Raw genomic sequence first — 18569 nt, 5'->3', positions numbered from 1 at the left:
AGGTCTCACTGGTTCATTGTTTCCCCCAAAGGGCTGTGCTTTAAAAACAAAGCCCCCCCCCACGCCACCCCCCCGGGAGGGGCACAGCTGTGCAGCGTCATCAGGGCCGTCCCGAGAAGGCTTGGCCTTGCAGATGGCCGGGGAGAGACGGGGGGAAGGGGGCGAGCCAGTATGGCACCCCTGGGATCAGGCCGAGGACCTTCTGCCCACCCACCTTCCTAAGTTCTGGGAGGCAGTGGAGGCAGCTGGGAAGCCGGGGGAGGGGCAGGAAGCCCAGGCTGGGTGGGCAGCCCAGGAGAGCTGACCTTGGAGCTCCCTGTGCTCTGACCCCGCCTCTGCTGCGCCCACTGAAGCGGCCCCCCAACTGCCTTCTCTGGATACGAGCACCGGCCTTGCCCCAGCCATGCCGACCTCAGCGAGCACTCCCACGAGACACGGGGGAGCTCGGTTAACCGAGCGCTCAACCCGACCTACTTGTGCACCAACCCCCCCCCACCCCGCCCCCGTTCTGGCCTCGGTCGAGTCCACGGAGGTGACTGCTCAAGGCGTGGGGGGGGGGGGGGGAGCGGTCCACGTGGACTGGCAGGGGCCGAGCCACAGGGCTGCTGTGGTCGTCCCTGTAGGCCCCTTCCCAGCAGCAGAACCTAATGCACGATGTGAAGGGGCTGCCGCTGTCTTTAGCAGAATCCCGTGTTACCCAAGATGTGTCTCTGCTTGAACAAGACGACCGCAAGGAAAAGGGACTTGGTGGAGAAAGCCCATCTCGGGAACGGGTCCGGGGTGGTAGCCGTCAGCCTGGCCTCTTCTCGCTTTCCTCCTCCCGCTGGGCCGAGGTTCTCAAGGAGGCCATTTCAGGATTTGCAGCAACAAGGGTTAAACCGAAGGAAGCGTGGGATGTGGGAGAGAAGGCTTACAGAGCCAGGATGTGAAATTCGCACAATCTCGCGCTGCCCAGCGCCGGCTAATTGGGATCTGACCACACGGGTATAATCACACCCCTTGATTACTCTTTCCATTAGGACCTAGGCACTGCTCCCCCAAAGGAATGTTCTATTACATTATCATATATATAGAAATACTAACCCCGAGGATGTAGGTTCTTTCCATCCTAAGTGGTTTCGTCCCTAAAGCGGGGCACAGAAACCCCGTGACGCGGGCCACAGGGAAAGTTACTGGGGAAGCTGTCAGCTGGGACGTGAGTGTGAGAGCAGCATCGGGAAGACGGTCTGGCTCTGGCCTGGGGAGGGGCTGGCCCACTTTGAAGGCGAGCCCTGCAGAGATCGGCAGGATCTATCCAAGTGCTCTTCTTCTGAAGAGGCCTTCTGGAACTTTCCACATTAGGAAGAGCTCACGGTGGCCTGACCCCCCCCCCCCAAACCAAAGTGACTTCTGGGGTTAAGGAAGACAGGGCGAGGTGGTTGCACACCAAACCCCGTCTTGTCTTTTTCTCTTCCTATATATAAATATGTGCATATATATGGGTGTGTGTGTGTGCGCGTGTGTGTGTGCACCCACGCGTGCACACAAACACCTTTTTTTTTTTCTTCAATACATCGTAGTAAAATAATACTATTGTGTTATTGCATAGAAGGGATGGCTGCCGCAGGCTGGGGTTAGGTGACGGTCTGGGAGCGCTGGCGGCTGCCTGGGAGCTGCGGGGTGGAGGGGGCCTGGCGGCTGCCGCTGAGCTGTCGCCGCTGTTCCTCTTGCTTACGGGCATGTTCCTCGAACCACTCCTAGAGCAGAGCGCAGACAGGGCGCTGAGCCGGCTGCACTCCTCCCCGCCAGCCCTGCGGGCCCCCCACCCCCACCCCCGGCACACAGTGGGCAACAGGGGCCTCAGGACGGAGGGGGCGGGGCTGCAAGTCACCCAACAGTGACCGCAGGGTCCCCTGAGCCCTGGACCTACTGGGAATCCGGAATATGGCCCAAACAGAAAAATTACAGTGAAATCTTTCCCTATTGAGGCGCCTGGGTGGCTCAGTCAGTTTAGCGCCCGACTCTCGATTTCGGCTCAGGTCGTGATCTCGCAGTTCACGAGTTCGAGCCCCGCGTCGGGCTCTGCGTGGATGGTGTGGAGCCTGCTTGGGATTCTCTCTCTCCCTCCCTCTCAAAACAAAGAAAGAAAGAAATCTTTCCCTTATTAATTAGAGGCTTGCAGACCTCCTTAGAAACATTCTCCTTGGCACATATCAACTCTTTAAGAGAAGCCCAGGCAGTTAGTAATCATCCTCTGTGAACGCAATCTTTTGTCCTTCACAAAGGGATTCCCCGCTGTCGCCCCTTTTGGGCTTGGCAGGAACGGTGTCCTCGTGAAACACCTGAGAAAAGCGAGGCTCAGAAGTTGCAGAAAAGCCAGGTGAACTGGGTGAAGCACCTCCCCTAACTCCCACGTTGCCTGCGTGCCCTCCAATAAGGCTGTGAAAGCATTTTGGAAAAAAAAAAAAAAATGCCACCTGCCTAAGACCGTTGTCACGTCACCCACGGTTTGCAGGGATGGGCATTCAAGTAATCAAGGAATTAAAAAACCTCCCTTAACGTTTTTAAAGAGTCTGAACCACAGAACTTGACGGCTTAAAAAAAGACTGAGATGGGCTTCTTCTGTGGCCCAGCACTGGACAGGGGCGGGGGGGGGGGGGGCGGGAACTGAGGCTGGGAGTGGACGGACGGGCCGAGGACAAAGGACAAGGCCTGCAGCTGAGCGCGTGCCCCCGTGAAGCCGTCTCCTCTGCTTTGGGCCGGAGATGGCCCCCCTTCCACAGGTGGGAACGGACCGGCACTCTCCCCCCGGGTTTCACGAAGCCAAAGCCCCTGTTGGTTTCGCGCCCCCGTGACTCCTGCTTCCTGAGCCGCCATGTGTCTGTTTGCCCCTGGCGTTTTCACAGAGAGCGTGTGACTCCGCTCCGGGGACTGCAGCCTCCCTGCCTTTTGGGCGTGGACACTGGTCATCACCGTCCCCGTGAAAACAGGATTTTCAGCCGCCGGAATGCCAGCAACGGCACCGTCACACAAGCGGCACGGGAGACTCTCCCCCGAGCCCTGGGCCCCGGAGATCGAACAGAAGGCTTTATATATATATAAAACTTCTCCCTTCTCTTAAATGGGAACAAAAATAAGACCCCAAACGGGCACCTGGGTGGCTCAGTCAGCTAAGCATCCAATGCTTGATTTCAGCTCAGGTCATGATCTCGTGGTTTGTGGGTTCGAGCCTCGCGTCGGGTTCTGTGCTGAGTGTGGAGCCTGCTTGGGATTGTCTCTCTCACTCTCTGCCCCTCCCCTGCTTGTGCTCACTCTCTCTCTCTCAAAATAGATAAACATCACCAAAAAACAAAAACCCAAACAGCCAAAAGAGCCAAGAGACCCAAGGACACGGCAGAACCCGATGGACCTGAGGAGAGGCGCCCTGGCCTGCGCAGCACGGCCCCCGCACCCCCTCGTGCCCATCTGTCTCCTGCGGGACACGCTGCACCTGCGGTTCTGGCTCAGAGCGAGGATGGGAGGTGACGTCCTGGTGGCCGTGCCGTAGGGAAACAGCACACCACAGCTGCTTGTGCTGGGGGAGGACTGAGGGTTCGCGGTTGAGCCCACATCCCGCCCGACCCTGAGTCCCAGAGGCCACTGGCGGCGGCCCCAACGGACGGCCCAGATCCTTCCCCCCTTAGCCAGCGCCGCTCCACACTCGGGACCCACACTCGGGACGGGGCTGGGAGGGCGGCCCCGCCCGGCAGCCGCGAGGCCCACCCCCAGGCAGGAGCCGGCCGGGGCGAGGGCGAGGCAGCGTGGGCAGGGGCGCTCCTACCTGAATCTCCTCTTGGTACATCTTTAGGCTCAGGTCACTTTTGGTCCTCGATCTCCGTCCCAGAAACACCACGGAGTTTTGCTAAAGAAGGGCGGAGGCTTAGGGACTGCCCGAGCTGGCTGGAAGGGAGCACGGTGGGGGAGGGCCTACGCGAAGCTCAAACCCGCCCCCTCCGCTGGAAGCGGCCCTGAGGCTCCTCACCTCGTGTCTCTCCATCTGAGAGAGGACCTTCAGCAGCCGGCTGACGTCCGAGGTGGCTCCTCGCACCTCCCGGTAGAGCTCCAGGACGGCAACCAGCTCCTCTTTGGAGATCTCCTTCTCCAGGGTGATGCCTCCGTCAACTGTGGGAGGGGAGCCGGCGCTGGGAAGGAGCCTGGGGCTCAGAGCCCCCCGGTCTGCCTTGGTCCGCTTCAGCCATCCTCCCTGCTGCCCCGGGGAGGGGGGTGGGGTCCCGAGGTTCCCTCTCTGAGCGAAACCACACCCCCCACCCCCTGCCGCGTGGCACTCTCGTCCCGCCCCTTCCCTTCCCTTCCCTTTGCTGCGGCTGGCAGGACGGCCGGTTGGGCCAGCAGCTTCTAGGGGACAGAGGTTATGGCAGGGAGTCTGGGCAAACAGCAAATGATCCCGTGGCCTGAGGGGACAGCGATTTGGAGACGAGAAATCGGTATGTGGTGGCTCTGGAGGATGGGGCAAGAATGATCAGTACGCGTCAGGCCTGCACCCTGGAACAGGCGAGCCGGTGACCAGGGCTGCGAGCACCGAAGCTGTAGGACGAGCCACCGGCGCGGCATTTACGCCCCTCAAGTCTAGAACGACACTGTGGACGCAGGTGATAACAAAGAGGGTGACGAGTGTCTGGGAGGCGCAGGGAGGCGGGGCAGAGGGCGGCTGTGCTCACAGGAAGCCTGTCCCTGCTGGGTGATGTTTCTAATCTCAGACACGTAACGTTTTTATTCTAAAAATGAGATCGAGGGCGTTCTTCGGTCGTGACGTGCGTGAAAATCAGCGTGAATGAGGGATGTCACAGGCCAGCCAGACAGGTATCAGCCGGACTGCCAGAGGCCCGGACGACCAGACAGCCGAAGCGGACGGCCAAGAAGCGGACAGCGGGGCAGCCAGCCGGGTGGGCAGCGGGGGACGCGTGGGCCGCGGCTGCCCGCACAGACCTTCCGAGTCCTGGTTCTTGCGGCTGTAGTTCATTCGGAAGACGAAGGCCTCGAGGATGAAGGCAACGATGATCGTCATCACCACCTGGCGGGGGGCAGTGGGTGTGAGCTGCTGTGGGGCCTGCACTCAGCAGAGCCCGTCGAGGCCCGTCGCCCGGCCGGGCCCCTCCTCCCCGGGCTGCCACCACCCTGCAGGGGCAGCCGGAGACTCAGAAGCGAAGGGCGAGGGGCGAGGGGCGTGCTGGGGCCGGGGACCTACCATGGTCACGATGTAGAAAGTCATGAAGTACAGGCGGCTCCAGTGGGAGGTCTGAGAGGTGACACCTTCCTGGGGACACAGGGAGGCAGCCAGTGAGCAGGCGCCTGGGTGGGGCCGGGTCGCCGTGTACCCCGGGCCCCTCCGTGGTCCCCCACACGGCCGGCTCTACACAGACCCTGCCTGATTGGCCTGGGGTTGTGGGAGACACAGGAGGGGGACCTCACTGCCCGGGTCTCAGAACTCCTCTGTGCTGCATGAGGCCCGGATGCTCCCCAGGACCGCGGGGTTCGAGACTAACGCGGGCGGTCTGTGCTCTAAGAGGCAGTGGCACTCAGAAGGGTTTAGGGAACGGGAAACAAAAGCCAACCACCCTTGCCACACCACCCCTTGACCCAAGAGCCCCTGCCACGGTGGGGGGAGGACGGAAACCCACGGGCTAATGGGCATCTCCTGGCCGCCAGGGCTGTACGGGGGGCAGGGATGGAACCTATGTCTAGCAGATGCAGAGGGGTGGCTCCTGGGGCCCAGCCCCGACAGTGGGCTCTCGGCAGAACCCCAACCCTGCGTGACCCAGGACCCCATCGGGGAACACAAGAGCGACGCATCCCATCCAGGGCCGGGCAAGACCACAGGTGGTCTCAGAGGCTGGTGGGAAGATGCCCCCCCAGGAGCTGACCGAGGTCCTTACCATGATGATGTACCAGTTGTTGACAACTGTGAGCTCGAACAAGGTCACTGCCAAAGGGAAGGGAGGAGGAGGAGTGTTTTGATCAGGCTCGCTTTTTCAAAGTCCGTTTCGGGTGGCCTCTCTCCGCCTCTCCTGGGTACCGTGCACCTAACCGATGGCATCCCACCTGCCAGCTTGGGCTGTGAGTTCCAGAAGTGAGCGCCACCCCCCACCCCCCGACTCCCACCCCACAGGAAGCGCGGCAAACTTGGCCTGTCCCCAAAAGGGCGTGCCTCCTGCCTCAGCTGCCTGTGACCAACCAGGGCTGGGGGTGGATGGTGGGGAAAGAGCAGGCAGACCTTGCTCGGTAGAGATCTGGGATGCCCCGAGGGGCTCCCCTTCCTCTTGACCCGTGCCCTGCTCCTGCCCCGGCCTCTCCACGGAACCCAGGAGCAGAGCTGTGTGGGCCTGAGCCTGGGTCAGTGCAGGCACCGTGGCAGGTGGGTGTGGCTGCGCCCCGCCCTGCGGTGTGGGGTTGTGACGGGGGGTGGGCTCCCCAGCATCGGGCTGTACCCCTTCTGGCAAAGCGCGGGGCTCTTCTGCTCCCAGGAGTGAAACCTGGCGGTGAGTGAGGGCTGGCGTCTGGCCTGGACTGCACCCCTGGGACCGGGCAAACCACAGGCTCCACCGAGGCTCGAGGGGACTCGGGAGAGTGTGGCAAACGGCTGGGGGAGGGGAGGCCTCAGACAGCTCTGCTCCGCCGTGTCTGGGGCCTGCGGTGACAGAGGCGGTGTGCCCCGGGGGCTGTCCTCCTTGGGGCCCCTGCACTCACCGAAGCTGTTCAGGATGTTGTCAAAGTTATTGAGATAATAGTAGCCTGCGTCCACAACAGTCCTGTTGCCCACGGTGTGATTGAGCCAGCGGTAGGCGTCGGCCACTGTGCTGGTACTGGCCAGGGAAGCAGAGGGAAAGTCACAGGGAAACGGGCCGCCTCGACAGAGGACAAAAGTCCAAGGTCCGGGCAGGGAGCATCTGTCCTGGCCCAGCCCCCCGCATCCTCGCCCATGTTCCTGGCTCAAGGGAAGCCCTCGGCTCCTCTCACCTGTTGGGTGCCGGTGGGAACCCCTAGGCCTGCCCCCTGCTTTTCTGTGTCCACTTGGCATTTCTCTGCTACCAGCAGCCTTCTCCCTCCCAGCTACCGGAGGGAGAAGCTGGGAAGGGTTCTCCCCAGGCTGGGATCTGCTCTAGAGCCTGTGTGCGGGGTAGTGCGCCCGGAGCGGGAGCTCCTCGCCTGGCTGGAGTGCTCCGAAAGGTCATCCCTGTCTGACAGCTTATTCTCTGCCTTCCTTCCGGTCCTTTATGGCTGATCGGTTAACATTCATGCCAGAAATTCTACACGTCTGGTCCCGGGGCCCCCAGGGAACTTGCTCAGCAGGCAGTGCCCTGGTGACGGGGGCACCATAAAGTGTGGGGCCCCGGGGTGCCTGGGTGGCTCAGTCGGTTGAGCGTCCGACTCTGGCTCACTCAGGTCACGATCTCACAGTCCGTGGGTTCAAGCCCCGCATCGGGCTCTGCACTGACAGTTCGGAGCCTGGAGCCTGCTTCGGATTCTGTGTCTCCCTCTCTCTCTGCCCCTCCCCTGCTCGTGCTCTGTCTCTCTCTGTCTCAAAACTAAATAAAAACATTAAAAAAAAAAAAAAAAAGTTTGGGCCCCCTGCTATCGGCCTGTGGTTCTGGGCCCAGCCTGACGCTCAGAAGGGCTGTCAGCGTCTTAGGAACGAGTTTGTGCTTAAGGCCTCCCGGGCCAGATTTTAAAGAGAACACTGCGAATCCAGAGTTAATGCTTTCAAGGTGGTGGCTTGCAGAAAGGGAGAGGTCGTGGAGGCTGTGCGCTCCACCCCTGTCCCCAGAGGCCTTCCTGCGGGTGTCCACTTGTCTCATGCCAACAGGCTGCCGGAGATGACGTGTCTGCCCAGGCCCCCCCGCCCCCAGACAAGTGGGAGGAAGCCACGGGACTCGGGCCCCAAGCCCCAGGCCGCTCCTGGTTCTGCGGCAGCCTGAAAACCGTCTCAGCCCCAAGGGCGAGGTGACAGAAGCCTGCTTGGGGACAGGGACACCTGCTCACATGTCACTGCTTCAGAGACAGCCCTCTCTGATCCCAGGTCCCTCACTTAGCTACTGCGCTGAACAGAGCCAGTGAAAGCAAGGCCAAGGGATTCCCAGGCCTCGAAAGGGTGTCGCGGCTGGGAGAGGTGTGCCCGAGGCCCCTGAGCTGGGGGCGACCTGCTCAGTGGGGCTGGCTCGGCGCCCCCCCCCCCCCCCGCCCCCCGCAGAGACACAGGCTCCCTGCGGGGCGGGCAGGGCCGGGCCCCGCCGAGTACTCACTTGCAGCAGTTGGGGTAGAGGATCCCGCAGAAGAATTCCATGCCCACGATGGCGAAGGAGTAGTAGAAGATGAGCAGGGTGAGGCCCAGGCTGGGGAGGAGGGTCAGAAGGGACAGGGCGACTTAGGGCCAGGCAGGAGAGCCCAGCGCCTCCGGCGGCCCCGGCGTCCTCAGACCCACTGAGCTGACTGACAGACAGGCATGCCCCTAGCCAGGTTCACCAGCTGGAAAGTGCCTGCAGGGAAGGGGCCTCGTGATTCAGGTCTGGGGTCAAAAACGGCTCGAATCAGGACTCTAGGAACAGATGCCCCTTCACCAGAGATTCACCCCTTACCTGTGAAGGTAGACTCACAGGTGACCCCTTACCTGTGAATGTAGACACAGGCGGTAAGTGAGTTGACAGCTCCCTGCCCTCCCTACTAGATATTTCAGACAGGTCAGAGGAGAGAAGTGGCGCCAGGGAGACGCGTGGTGGCCAACATCTCAGCTCCTTGGAGACCCGTCAGACTCTGCATGTCCGTCCTTTCCGGGCCTCCCCCCGCCCCGCCCGGCCCCCCCCTCCCCCCCCGGACGGCCGCCCAGCCGCCCCCTCGGGGGCACAAGCCTCACGGCGCCTGGCCCTGGAGCCCAGAGGCGGGGCAGTACCTGGCCATGCGCGGCAGCAGCTCAAACATGGTGTCCAGCACGTTGCGGTACCTCTTTTTCAGCTTGAACAACCTGAGGGACGAGAGCAGGTGGTGCTCAGGGGCCGGCACGGCCGCAGCCCCACTCCTCGACCGGGGCCTCTCTGCCCCAGGCCCGGTGGCCCTCGGGGCCCTGGGAAGGGGCAGTGGTGGGGCCGGGACACCAAGGCTGGATGGCCCTCCCCGGAGGGACCCGGAACCCGCCGTGTCCCCCCAGTCTCTCGCTAACGGCGATTTGCCGCGGTTTTCTGTTGGAGCCGGGGGGCTCTGTGAGGGGCAAGGCCTGGCTCGGGACGGGGTGGCAAACCTCGGAAAGAAGGGACCGGAAGCCACGCCCACAGAGGAGCCTGGCGAGGGACGGGTCATCGGTAAAGGAAGGACGCCCTGCGTGGGGAGGACACGGACGTTCGCCTGACCCCGGCCACCACCCCCGGGGCATGGCCACAGGGTCTTCTAGAGACACTGCCCTGGCTGCCCCCACACCTCCACCTCTCCTCCCAGGAAGGCCATGTATGGGGTCATGCCCCTCGCACCATCAGAGGCCATGGCCTTCTGGTTTATGACTCTGAGCATGTCTGTTTCCGTGGCTACAGCAGATTTCACCGCAGGCCGGGTTCACCCAAGCCGCGGGCCACATTTCCTCTCCACAGTCAGAGGCTACTGGTCCCGGTGACGGGAGGAGACGGGCGGGCCGCACATCCCCACAGGAAGGCGACAGGGGCCGGGGTGCCGTCATAGGAGGGTCTGACACCAGGCTTGCGAACCTTCTGGCTCCTTCCGGCCACTTCCCAGATCAGTCCCAAGGCTTTCCCACCCTCCCCCTGCCCGCCTCTCCCCAGCCCCGGCCCTGTCCCTGTCACCTCAGCAGCTGGAGGGGACGCAGGACCACTATGAAATAAAAGGGCTCCATGTTGAAGGCCAGAGCCAGCAGTCCCAGGAAGGCAAACACGGTCACAGAGAAGTCGAACCTGGGAGGGAGAGGAAGGAGCCACGGGCCATTGGGCCTGTCCTGCCCGGAGCCTGCCTCCCTCCCACGGCTCCCCGCTCCCCAGCCCCATTCTCAACGCTCCCTTCCAAGGAGCCCACCCGCCAACCTCAGCAAGAGGAGAGTGTGCCCAGCAGTGGCCCGCCGCCGCACGGCTCAGGAAGCAGCTTCCTGCCGCCTGGGGGTTTCTGAGGCCGGCCTGGCCAGCCCTCCAGGCATAGCACATACAGCAGGGATCAGAAATGCCCAGAACCACCCCCTCTCCCCACCAAGGTCCTGCACTGGTCTAACGCCGTACGTCGGGTTCTATGGGTGACCACTGACCCCGGTGAGGCTATGGAGGAAAAGGGCGGGATTCCCACCTAGAGCCCGGCCAGCCCTGCCCCAGACAGGGCCTCTGTCCTCTGCATACGTGTGTTAAGGCCCTGAAAACAGCATGGTGCACACGCTACCACTGTTCCTCCTCGACTCCTCTGTCAAGACTGAGACCTTGTGAGGATAGCCTGATGTCACGGGCGAGTCAACTTAAGTGGGCGGGAGGTGGCCTCTGAGGTCTCCCTGGGGACAGGGACAAGGGCCACTCGGGTCTCGTCACCACCCCCAACCGGCTGCTGCTCCTTCTCTGTCGGTGTCGTGGTTTCCATGGGGGAGGCAGGAGCTTCGTCGTCAGGGGTGGGTGTAGGGGCTGAATGGCTCAGGAAGAGCCAGCCTAAGGCCCCTTAAGACGCCACGTCCCGGAGGAACGGGCCAAGGGACCTGAGAGAGTAAGACAAGAGCCTGACCCTGGCGTGTCCCGGAGCCACAGACGGAGCTGTACCCGGAGACAAAGGCCTCGTCCTGTCCCCGCCCCCTCCTCCTGCCACCGCAGAAAGGTGTGCCGCGGGTGTGTGGGGAGAGGGCCTCTCTTGGTCGCGGACGTGGGTAGGACACACACTCCGCACTCACAGATTCCACCCGGAGGACAGGTACTCAACGGGGCCCAGGCCAGCAACCTTCAGGAACAGCTCCACCCCGTAGACTGCGAACAGAAGGAGGCAGTTAGCAGCGGCCCCGACCACAGCCTCTCCCACACCTGCCTTGGCTCCGTCCCCCCCTCTGAGGCTCTTCTGGAGGTCTCCAGCCTCTGCGACAGGCCATGTCACACCCACACCGCCCCTCCCCCCGGGAGACGCCCAGCCCAGAGGCTGGTCAACTGGGGCCACCTCCAGACAACCCCCAGAATGGGGCAGGTGAATGGGGCAGGGCGGTGCAGTGCGCTCAGGGACGTTCAGGCGTAAGAGGAGGAGGGGGAATGTCAGGCGGGGGGGGGGGGGCACCAGGTGGACAAAACAACCTTGGCAGAGGCCCCGGGTAAGAAGGGGCCCCGGGCACGGAGGGGCTGGGGAGCGGGTCGCTGTTCGGGGGGGGGGGGGGGGGCGCAGGCCGGGGCGAGGGCGGAAGCTGAGCGGGCCCCGGGTGGCCAGGCAGTGTGAGTCACGCCCAGGATGGGGACGGGATCGGGAGGGCGGCGGAGAAGCTCAAAAGAGCTTTGGACGGGGGTGGGACGGGATCAGACTCAACTCCTGCCCCATTCTCCCCAGGCTTCCCTGTTTTCGAGGAGAGCCGCGAGGTCCCAAAGCAAATGAGGGTCCTCCCGGCCCGGCCGTTCGGCACAGCCACCGCCAGAAACCTACTCGTCAGGAAGACGACGTAACTCCAGGGCACGTGCTTGGAGAAGAAGTTCCCGCCTGTAAGACAGGAGGCGGGAGCTCAAGCTCAAAGGCACCAGGTGCGCCCACCCGAGGGCCGGCCGCCCAGCCAGGGCTCACCTTTCAGTGTGAAGGTCTCCACGAGGATCCACACCCCGTTGACGGCCACCACCAAGTCTGCAAACAGACAGGCTCGTGACAGACAGAGGAAGCACAGGCGGGTGTGCGAATCTCTAGCTCACAGCCGTAGGCTCCCCCCACCCCAGACCCCGGCCCCGTTCCCCGGCAGCCCCGGGCGGCGCCCCACACGCCCGTGTGACAAGGGCTTCTCTCCGCTTCATGCTTTTACCACGTGAGCTACACCAGCCAGGGGTTTTGCGCAGGAAATTGCTATGGATTCCGAAAAACACCCTCGAGGTCACTGCTGTTGCCAAGTCCGTGTAAGAGGTGTTTGAGTATTAAAATGTTTGCTCTTCCCTAGATTTTAAGAAAGGCTGCGTGAGGGGCGCCTGGGGGGCTCAGTCGATTAAGCGTCCGACTTCGGCTCAGGTCAGGATCTCAAAGGCTGCGTGAGGGGCGCCTGGGGGGCTCAGTCGATTAAGCGTCCGACTTCGGCTCAGGTCAGGATCTCACGGTTCGTGGGTTCGAGCCCCGCAGGGGGCTCTGTGCTGACAGCCTGGAGCCTGCTTCGGATTCTGGGTCTCCCTCTCTCTCTGCCCCTCCCCCACTCATTCTCTGTCTCTCCCTCTCAAAAATAGACATGAAAAAATTTTTAAATAAAAGAAAGGCTACAGGAACCAGTTAGCAAAATTACGCGTTCATTTGATCTTTCACATAGCAATCCCACTTCAAGGGATCCACTCTAGCGAGACACTAGCGAAACCCAAAACAATGTTACCGCAAGCCATTTGCGGGAGAGCTATCTGTGAGGGCAAAAATCTAGAAATGACCTAAATGACCAACAGGGAACTGGTGGGATCAACTATGACGTGTTCGTGAAATGGTGAAGTAGCAACTCTAAAAAGAAATGAGGAACGTCTCTGTATATTACAATGGGAAACAGTCTCCCGAATATATTGTTTAAAAAGCCGAAAAGGTGGGGAAGAAAGTGTATCAAGTATGTGACTGTTTATTTAAGACACGGGGAGAGGCACGTATATGCATCTACATAGAGTTTTTAAAAACTGGAAGAATAAACCAAAATAAAAGTTACCCATTTGAGGGGGGGGTTGACAGGATATAAATGAGACGTCCTTAAATATACTTTGTTTCATAGGTCCGACTTGGAAATGCATAGATATTTTACATAAGTATAAAACAAAAGTAAGTATTTTTAAAAAAGCAATCCTTGAAAATGAAAAATAAAACGAAATAAAGAAACCTAAATGTGTCTCCAGTTGGTGACATACCCACATGGGCGGGGGCGGGGAACTACTGTGACCTTGACGCACAATAATCTGAATGTCTATCCCTGGAGTGACGTACTAGGGTCTGTGTTGTTGGGACAGTGTTGATACCATTTTCTGGAGATAGTTGTGAGTCTACCGTGGGGTACAGCAAATGAGTAATTGTGTGAATGGTGCTGGGAAGCAAGATTTTAAGACTGGAAATCTGGATTTGAAAGAATGAGGAAGTTAAGTAAAAACACGGTAGTCCTGAATTTGAATTAGAAATGTCAGGGGGCGCCTGGGTGGCTCGGTCGGTTAAGTGTCCGACTCCAGCCCAGGTCATGATCTCACGGCTTGTGGGTTCGAGCCCCGCGTCGGGCTCTGTGCTGACAGCTCAGAGCCTGGAGCCTGCTTCAGATCCTGTGTCTCCCTCTCTCTCTGCCCCTCCCTCACTCGTGCTCTCTCTCTTTCAAAAAATAAACATTAAAAAAAAAATTTAATATGGAGAACAAACTGAGGGTTACTGGAGGGGCTGTGGGAGGGGGGATGGGCTAAATGGGTAAGGGACACTAAGGAATCTACTCCTGAAATCATTGTTACACTATATGCTAATTTGGATGTAAATTTTAAAAAATAAAAAAATTAATATTAAAAAGTTAAAAAGTTAAAAAGAAAGAAAGAAAGAAAGAAAGAAAGAAAGAAAGGTCAGCAGAAACTCTGGAACTCCGGATATGGTTTATCTTCAAAGACAAAATCCCACCTCTGTCCATGGAAAGGCCTAGAAATGATAACCAACTCCAAGCAGTAAGCACTTCTAGCATTTCAAACTGTGGTCTCTAAACACCCTTTCCCACTAAATGGAACCAGAGCTCCTTAGAAAGTCTCAGTTCAGGGGTGCCTGGGTGGCTCAGTCGGTTGAGCGTCCGACTTTGGCTCAGGTCATGATCTCGCGGTCTGTGAGTTCAAGCCCCGCGTCGGGCTCTGTGCTGACTGCTCAGAGCCTGGAGCCTGTTTCAGATTCTGTGTCTCCCTCTCTCTCTGACCCTCCCCCGTTCATGCTCTGTCTCTCCCTGTCTCAAAAATAAGTAAACGTTAAAAAAAAAAATTAAAAAAAAAAAAAAAGAAAGTCTCAGTTCAAGCAAACCTCCCAACTAGTACTGCCTAAGAGAACTTCCTGTGACAACAGAAATTTCCTTCTCTGTGCTGTCTAATTGGTAGTCATTAGCTGTATGTGGTGCTGAGCACTTGAAATGTGGCTAAAGTGGCTGGGGAACTGAATTTTTCATTTTAGTTGCTTAAATACAAATAGCCACACATGGCTAGTTGCCACCACATTGGACAACACAAATCCAGATAGAACCACTGAGTTACAGGAACCAAGCAACGGGGGGAATACACAAAAACAAGACCGAGGGCCAAACAATCCTGTCTCTTCAACTAAATGTCGCAAGAGGGAAAAAAGGGATGGAAGAGAAACCTACAGACTGAAACAGACTTAAGTGGCAGAGCCACTGACCACATCCTGTGGTCCTGAAATCTGTGTCCGAAATCTCCAGGTCTGGGGAGGAGTCGAAGAGCCACAGGGAGGGTACAGACGGACAGAAAGACTGGCCGTGGGGGACCGCTGTTGAAGCCAGGTGACCGTGGATGCTCACGGTCATCTCCCCGCTTTTATACATGCTTGGAATTTGCTATAATAAAAAGTCAACAACATGGCTGCAGGCCTAATCTCTTGCCTCTCCACCTTCTGGAACAGTAAAAGACTCAGGCAGGAAGGGGCCCGGAGCTGTGGTATTTCACACTTACACATGAAATACTGGAAGGCCTTGGACTTCACAAGGATGTTAATTCCTATTTGAAGAGAATAAATGTTAATAGCGAAATCTTCACGTGCAAGTACACATTCCCCTACCACACACTTCACACACGTGAGCAACCAGGGTGTTTAGGCCCAGGGGCGAGGAAGGAACGGGTGCTGTCACAGTGACCCCACGCTAGTGCTCAGGCAAGACCACACCGGCAACGGCTGCTCTGGGGAGAGCCCGGGCAACCCGGAGCCAGGGCGGAGCCTTCACTGCTGCTGGCCTTGACCCCGGACCATTTATTCATCCACTTGAGTGGTTATCATCCCACGGGATGGAAAACCCTCTACAGGATATGGGATAACAGCTGTGCCCCAAGCCCTAGCTGTGGGAGAAGTCACAAAATAGAACATACCCTCTTTACTCTCATTCATAATGGCCCATACCCAGGCCTCAGCCTTTCTGCACGAGAAATGCCCCATGAGCTCACTGGATCTTTGAAAGTGGCACTCAACTAAGGGGCAACAATAATATGGGCGCTTTGATGTTCAAATTTTGAATTTTATGCTATGCAAGCATGATGTAAGGGATCACATACACCAGCTACGTATCCTGTCAGGAGGATGGTCAGAATACATTATTTGGTAAAAAGGCAGGGTTGGGAACCGAGTCTATAATGGAATCCTACTACCTTTTAAAAAGTAGACAGAGGGGCGCCTGGGTGGCTCAGGCGGTTACATGTCCAACTTCGGCTCAGGTCATGATCTCACAGGTTCATGAGTTCGAGCCCCGCATTGGGCTCTGTGCTGACAGTGCAGAGCCTGCTTGGGATTCTCTCTCCCTTTCTCTCTGCCCCTGTCCCCACGGGCGCTCCCTCGATCTCAAAATAACTAAATAAAAATATCTTTTTTAAAAAGTGCACAGAAAAATAACCAAACACAGAAGGAAACACATCAGAAAATGAACAGTGGTTACCTCTAGGTGGAAATTTTTCATTTTGTCTGACTTTGTAAATGTTCTTTAGTGACTATTCCGCAAAGGTCTTTTGGTCTGGTTTTTAAGTTGCTGATTTCCTTCCTAGTCCAACACTTATTTGCCTGCTGGGGTAGCCACACTGTCTCTTGTACACACACACACACATTCAGACGCGTAAGCACACACATACAGCTCATGAATATGCTCTTAAGATGCTCGTCTGTGGTCTCTGGAAACCTCCATCTGTCCCCAGCTGCCGAGATGCCACATTCAGGCCAACCCTACCTTTGAAGATGAGGAACGCTGTCCTGGGAAGCTCATCGAACCAGTGTTCCCTGTTTCTCTTTGCCTGGCCAGGAGACAGGGCCATGGAGAGAGGGTGTTAGGACCGGCGACCAGAACCCAGCCCTGGGGGACCAGGACGCCGCTTTCCTTCCCTGCTTCCCCAGCTAACTTGGGGAAGAACGAAAACACTCGGGGATCTAAATGACAACAAAGACAGCCAGTTTACTGAGCATTTAAATGGAACCATGCACGTGCCTTCCTTTTATATGATGCTGGAAATAACTGCAGGGATCATCGTTATCCCATTTCCCAGGTGGGACAAGGCTTGGAAAGGTTCCAACACTTGCCTGATGTCACACAGTAACTAATGCGGTCTACCTGAGATTCGGTGCTCTTAATCGGGAGGCTACAGGGCAAGTGTAAGGGCACACGGATGGCCACCTGTAGCCCTGCAGTTGGGGGGTGGGGAGGCAGGCTGAGAGCCGAGCTGCTCCAGTGGGAAGGAGTCGGGCCGCCAGTGCGCCCAACGCGCACCCTCCCCCTTCCCCCCCCAGCAATCAGCCCCGCTCCCTCTCTGGTCTTCTGTCTTGTAAGAACACTCACCTTCCACTTCAAGGCAGCAACCTCGTAGATATCATAAAAGTCCTTCAGGCTGTTGTAAGCCACATGGAAAAGTAAAAAAAAAAAAAAAAAAAAAAAAATTCAGAACCCACTGCCACTGAGTTTCAGGACTCCCTCGTCCACCCGTGGTCACCTTTAAAGGGGCGGGACACCTGCGACCTTCAGCACCTCAGTGCCCCAGGGACCCTTACCTGCAGGCAGCTGATTTCCTTCCTCTGGGTGCCATGCCCACTGAATCCGATTGGTCTATACTGACTACTGATGGCTTTAGTCACTAGGATTCTTAGATAGCCAGGGACAGAGCCTCCTCTGGCGGAGGACTGAATGGAACAGCTGGGACTACGTTCAGCCCAAACAGAGCTCAGCCGCTCGCATTTCTACAGCTGGCCCTCTTGTGAAAAGAAACCGGGTGAACGATGCCATCTACGTGTGTAAGAATCTCTGTGGCGAAAACTAGTCTCTCAGAAGCTTCTTTGCCCACCCACCTCCTGGGGCCCTTGCCCGCCCCAGCTCCCTCGTGTGAACACCTTGTCCAGACACCCCGCCCCACCTGGCGCCCACTCTTACCTGAGCAGAGATGTGTTGCTCTGATCCAGGGCCTTGAAAGTCAGGTAGCGCTCCCTGGCACTCATCCGGGGCCTGTAGAAGCGCATCAGGCCTTCAAATTGCCTGTAGGAGATGCCGGCGGGCCTCTGCAGGGAGAGGACAGAGGGCCATGCGAACACAGGGAAACACAGAGCCCAGACTGCCCTTCCCTTGGGGGCCGCCACTCTGGACGCCCAGGACAACGAGGGATCCCAGGGCATCTGGCTCTTTCGGGTTTTCCCAGGGGCAGAACTCTTGGTTTCTAAAGCTGCCGGCCCGGCCGTGCTTAGGCGCTACTCTGGGCCAGCGAGAGAGAACAGGGACTGGTCCCCTCCCCGGCCCCACCCCCCACTCCTCCGTACCCGTTGGCTGATGAGCAGGCGGTAGGCATGCTGGATGGCGGTTCGCTTATGCAGCAGCAGGGACTTGAACTTGCGTTTCTCAATGTCATTGAAGGTGTCGAACACCACGGCCAGAAGCTGTGAGGGAAGAACACAGGACCTGGCTCCCCTGCGTGGCGGGGCCTGAAGGAGTCGGGGAGTTCGTCCTCTGCCTCCAGAGGGTGCTCTCCCAGCCACCCCAGAAGGGGGGCTTGAGAGGACCCTCCCACCTGCCCCTCGGGGATACGGGAAGTTAGTCTCCAGGCATCTGCAGAGGAAGCCACCCGCGGCCACTTGTGAGTCTCCTCTCTTGGGATACGTGAAGACGTCATTGTATTTTCCCTGGTTGCCTCTCTCCACCTGAGCTCACGCCTGGCTGGGCAGTGTTCTAAGGGAAAACAGCTAGAGGGGCGCCCTGGATTCTATACCCAGCCTGATGGCCGGGGAGCCGCTGTCCGCCCCAACCTCGGAGCAAGAAGGAGCGTCACGGCACAGGACGGTCCTCACTCGCCCCCTTGTTCCCTCCCAGTCCCGGTGAGTCACGGCTTCGTGCACAGCCCCAGAAATCAGGGCAGTGAGGTGGCCTGCCCTCCAGGGCACAACAGTGCCGGGCTGCCCAATTCCAGGGCTGGAATGTTTACGACACAGTCTGTACTATCACAGGGCAGCGGGAGGGCGGGATCATATCTGAAAGAAAGCTTTTTTGGAAACGCTTTCTTTTTCTCTCGAAAATATCTTGAGGGACACTCCCTGGTCTTTTCCATCCCTTCGAACTGGTCCCCCATTTTTTCTTCCTTTAGATCAAGGGAGGGGCAGCAAACTTTTCCTGGAGAGGGACATATAGCAAATGTTCTAGGCTCTGAAGGCCAGATGGTGTCTGTTGAAAGTACTCAACCCTGTAG

The 18569-nt window shown here is 58.4% G+C and overlaps 1 protein-coding gene across 4 annotated transcripts in view; it reads right to left on the bottom strand.

The window, feature by feature from the left end:
• Positions 1 to 547: 547 nt before the first annotated feature.
• Positions 548 to 18569, bottom strand: part of TPCN1 (two pore segment channel 1) — a 61111-nt gene continuing 43089 nt past the window's right edge. For 3 of the 4 annotated variants that reach the window (XM_042962476.1, XM_042962477.1, XM_042962478.1), the window contains exons 11-28: positions 17650 to 17766; positions 17270 to 17394; positions 16685 to 16733; positions 16082 to 16145; positions 14826 to 14870; positions 11752 to 11808; positions 11617 to 11670; positions 10889 to 10961; positions 9819 to 9926; positions 8921 to 8992; positions 8277 to 8366; positions 6724 to 6839; positions 5913 to 5959; positions 5225 to 5293; positions 4966 to 5050; positions 4001 to 4140; positions 3800 to 3880; positions 548 to 1736 (exon numbers count right to left, since the gene is read on the bottom strand). In XM_042962476.1, coding sequence (XP_042818410.1) covers positions 1614 to 1736; positions 3800 to 3880; positions 4001 to 4140; positions 4966 to 5050; positions 5225 to 5293; positions 5913 to 5959; positions 6724 to 6839; positions 8277 to 8366; positions 8921 to 8992; positions 9819 to 9926; positions 10889 to 10961; positions 11617 to 11670; positions 11752 to 11808; positions 14826 to 14870; positions 16082 to 16145; positions 16685 to 16733; positions 17270 to 17394; positions 17650 to 17766 — 1515 coding nt within the window. In that variant the 3' untranslated portion in view covers positions 548 to 1613. Of the gene's footprint in view, positions 1737 to 3799; positions 3881 to 4000; positions 4141 to 4965; positions 5051 to 5224; positions 5294 to 5912; positions 5960 to 6723; positions 6840 to 8276; positions 8367 to 8609; positions 8642 to 8920; positions 8993 to 9818; positions 9927 to 10888; positions 10962 to 11616; positions 11671 to 11751; positions 11809 to 14825; positions 14871 to 16081; positions 16146 to 16684; positions 16734 to 17269; positions 17395 to 17649; positions 17767 to 18569 lie in introns of those variants that run through there. The other variant, XM_042962479.1, reaches the window with a different exon arrangement.

This window comes from Panthera tigris, chromosome D3 (assembly GCF_018350195.1).
Source record: "Panthera tigris isolate Pti1 chromosome D3, P.tigris_Pti1_mat1.1, whole genome shotgun sequence".
Taxonomy (NCBI): domain Eukaryota; kingdom Metazoa; phylum Chordata; class Mammalia; order Carnivora; family Felidae; genus Panthera; species Panthera tigris.
The sequence above is the reverse complement of the archived record's forward strand: the minus strand, read 5'-3'. Positions and strand labels throughout refer to the sequence as shown.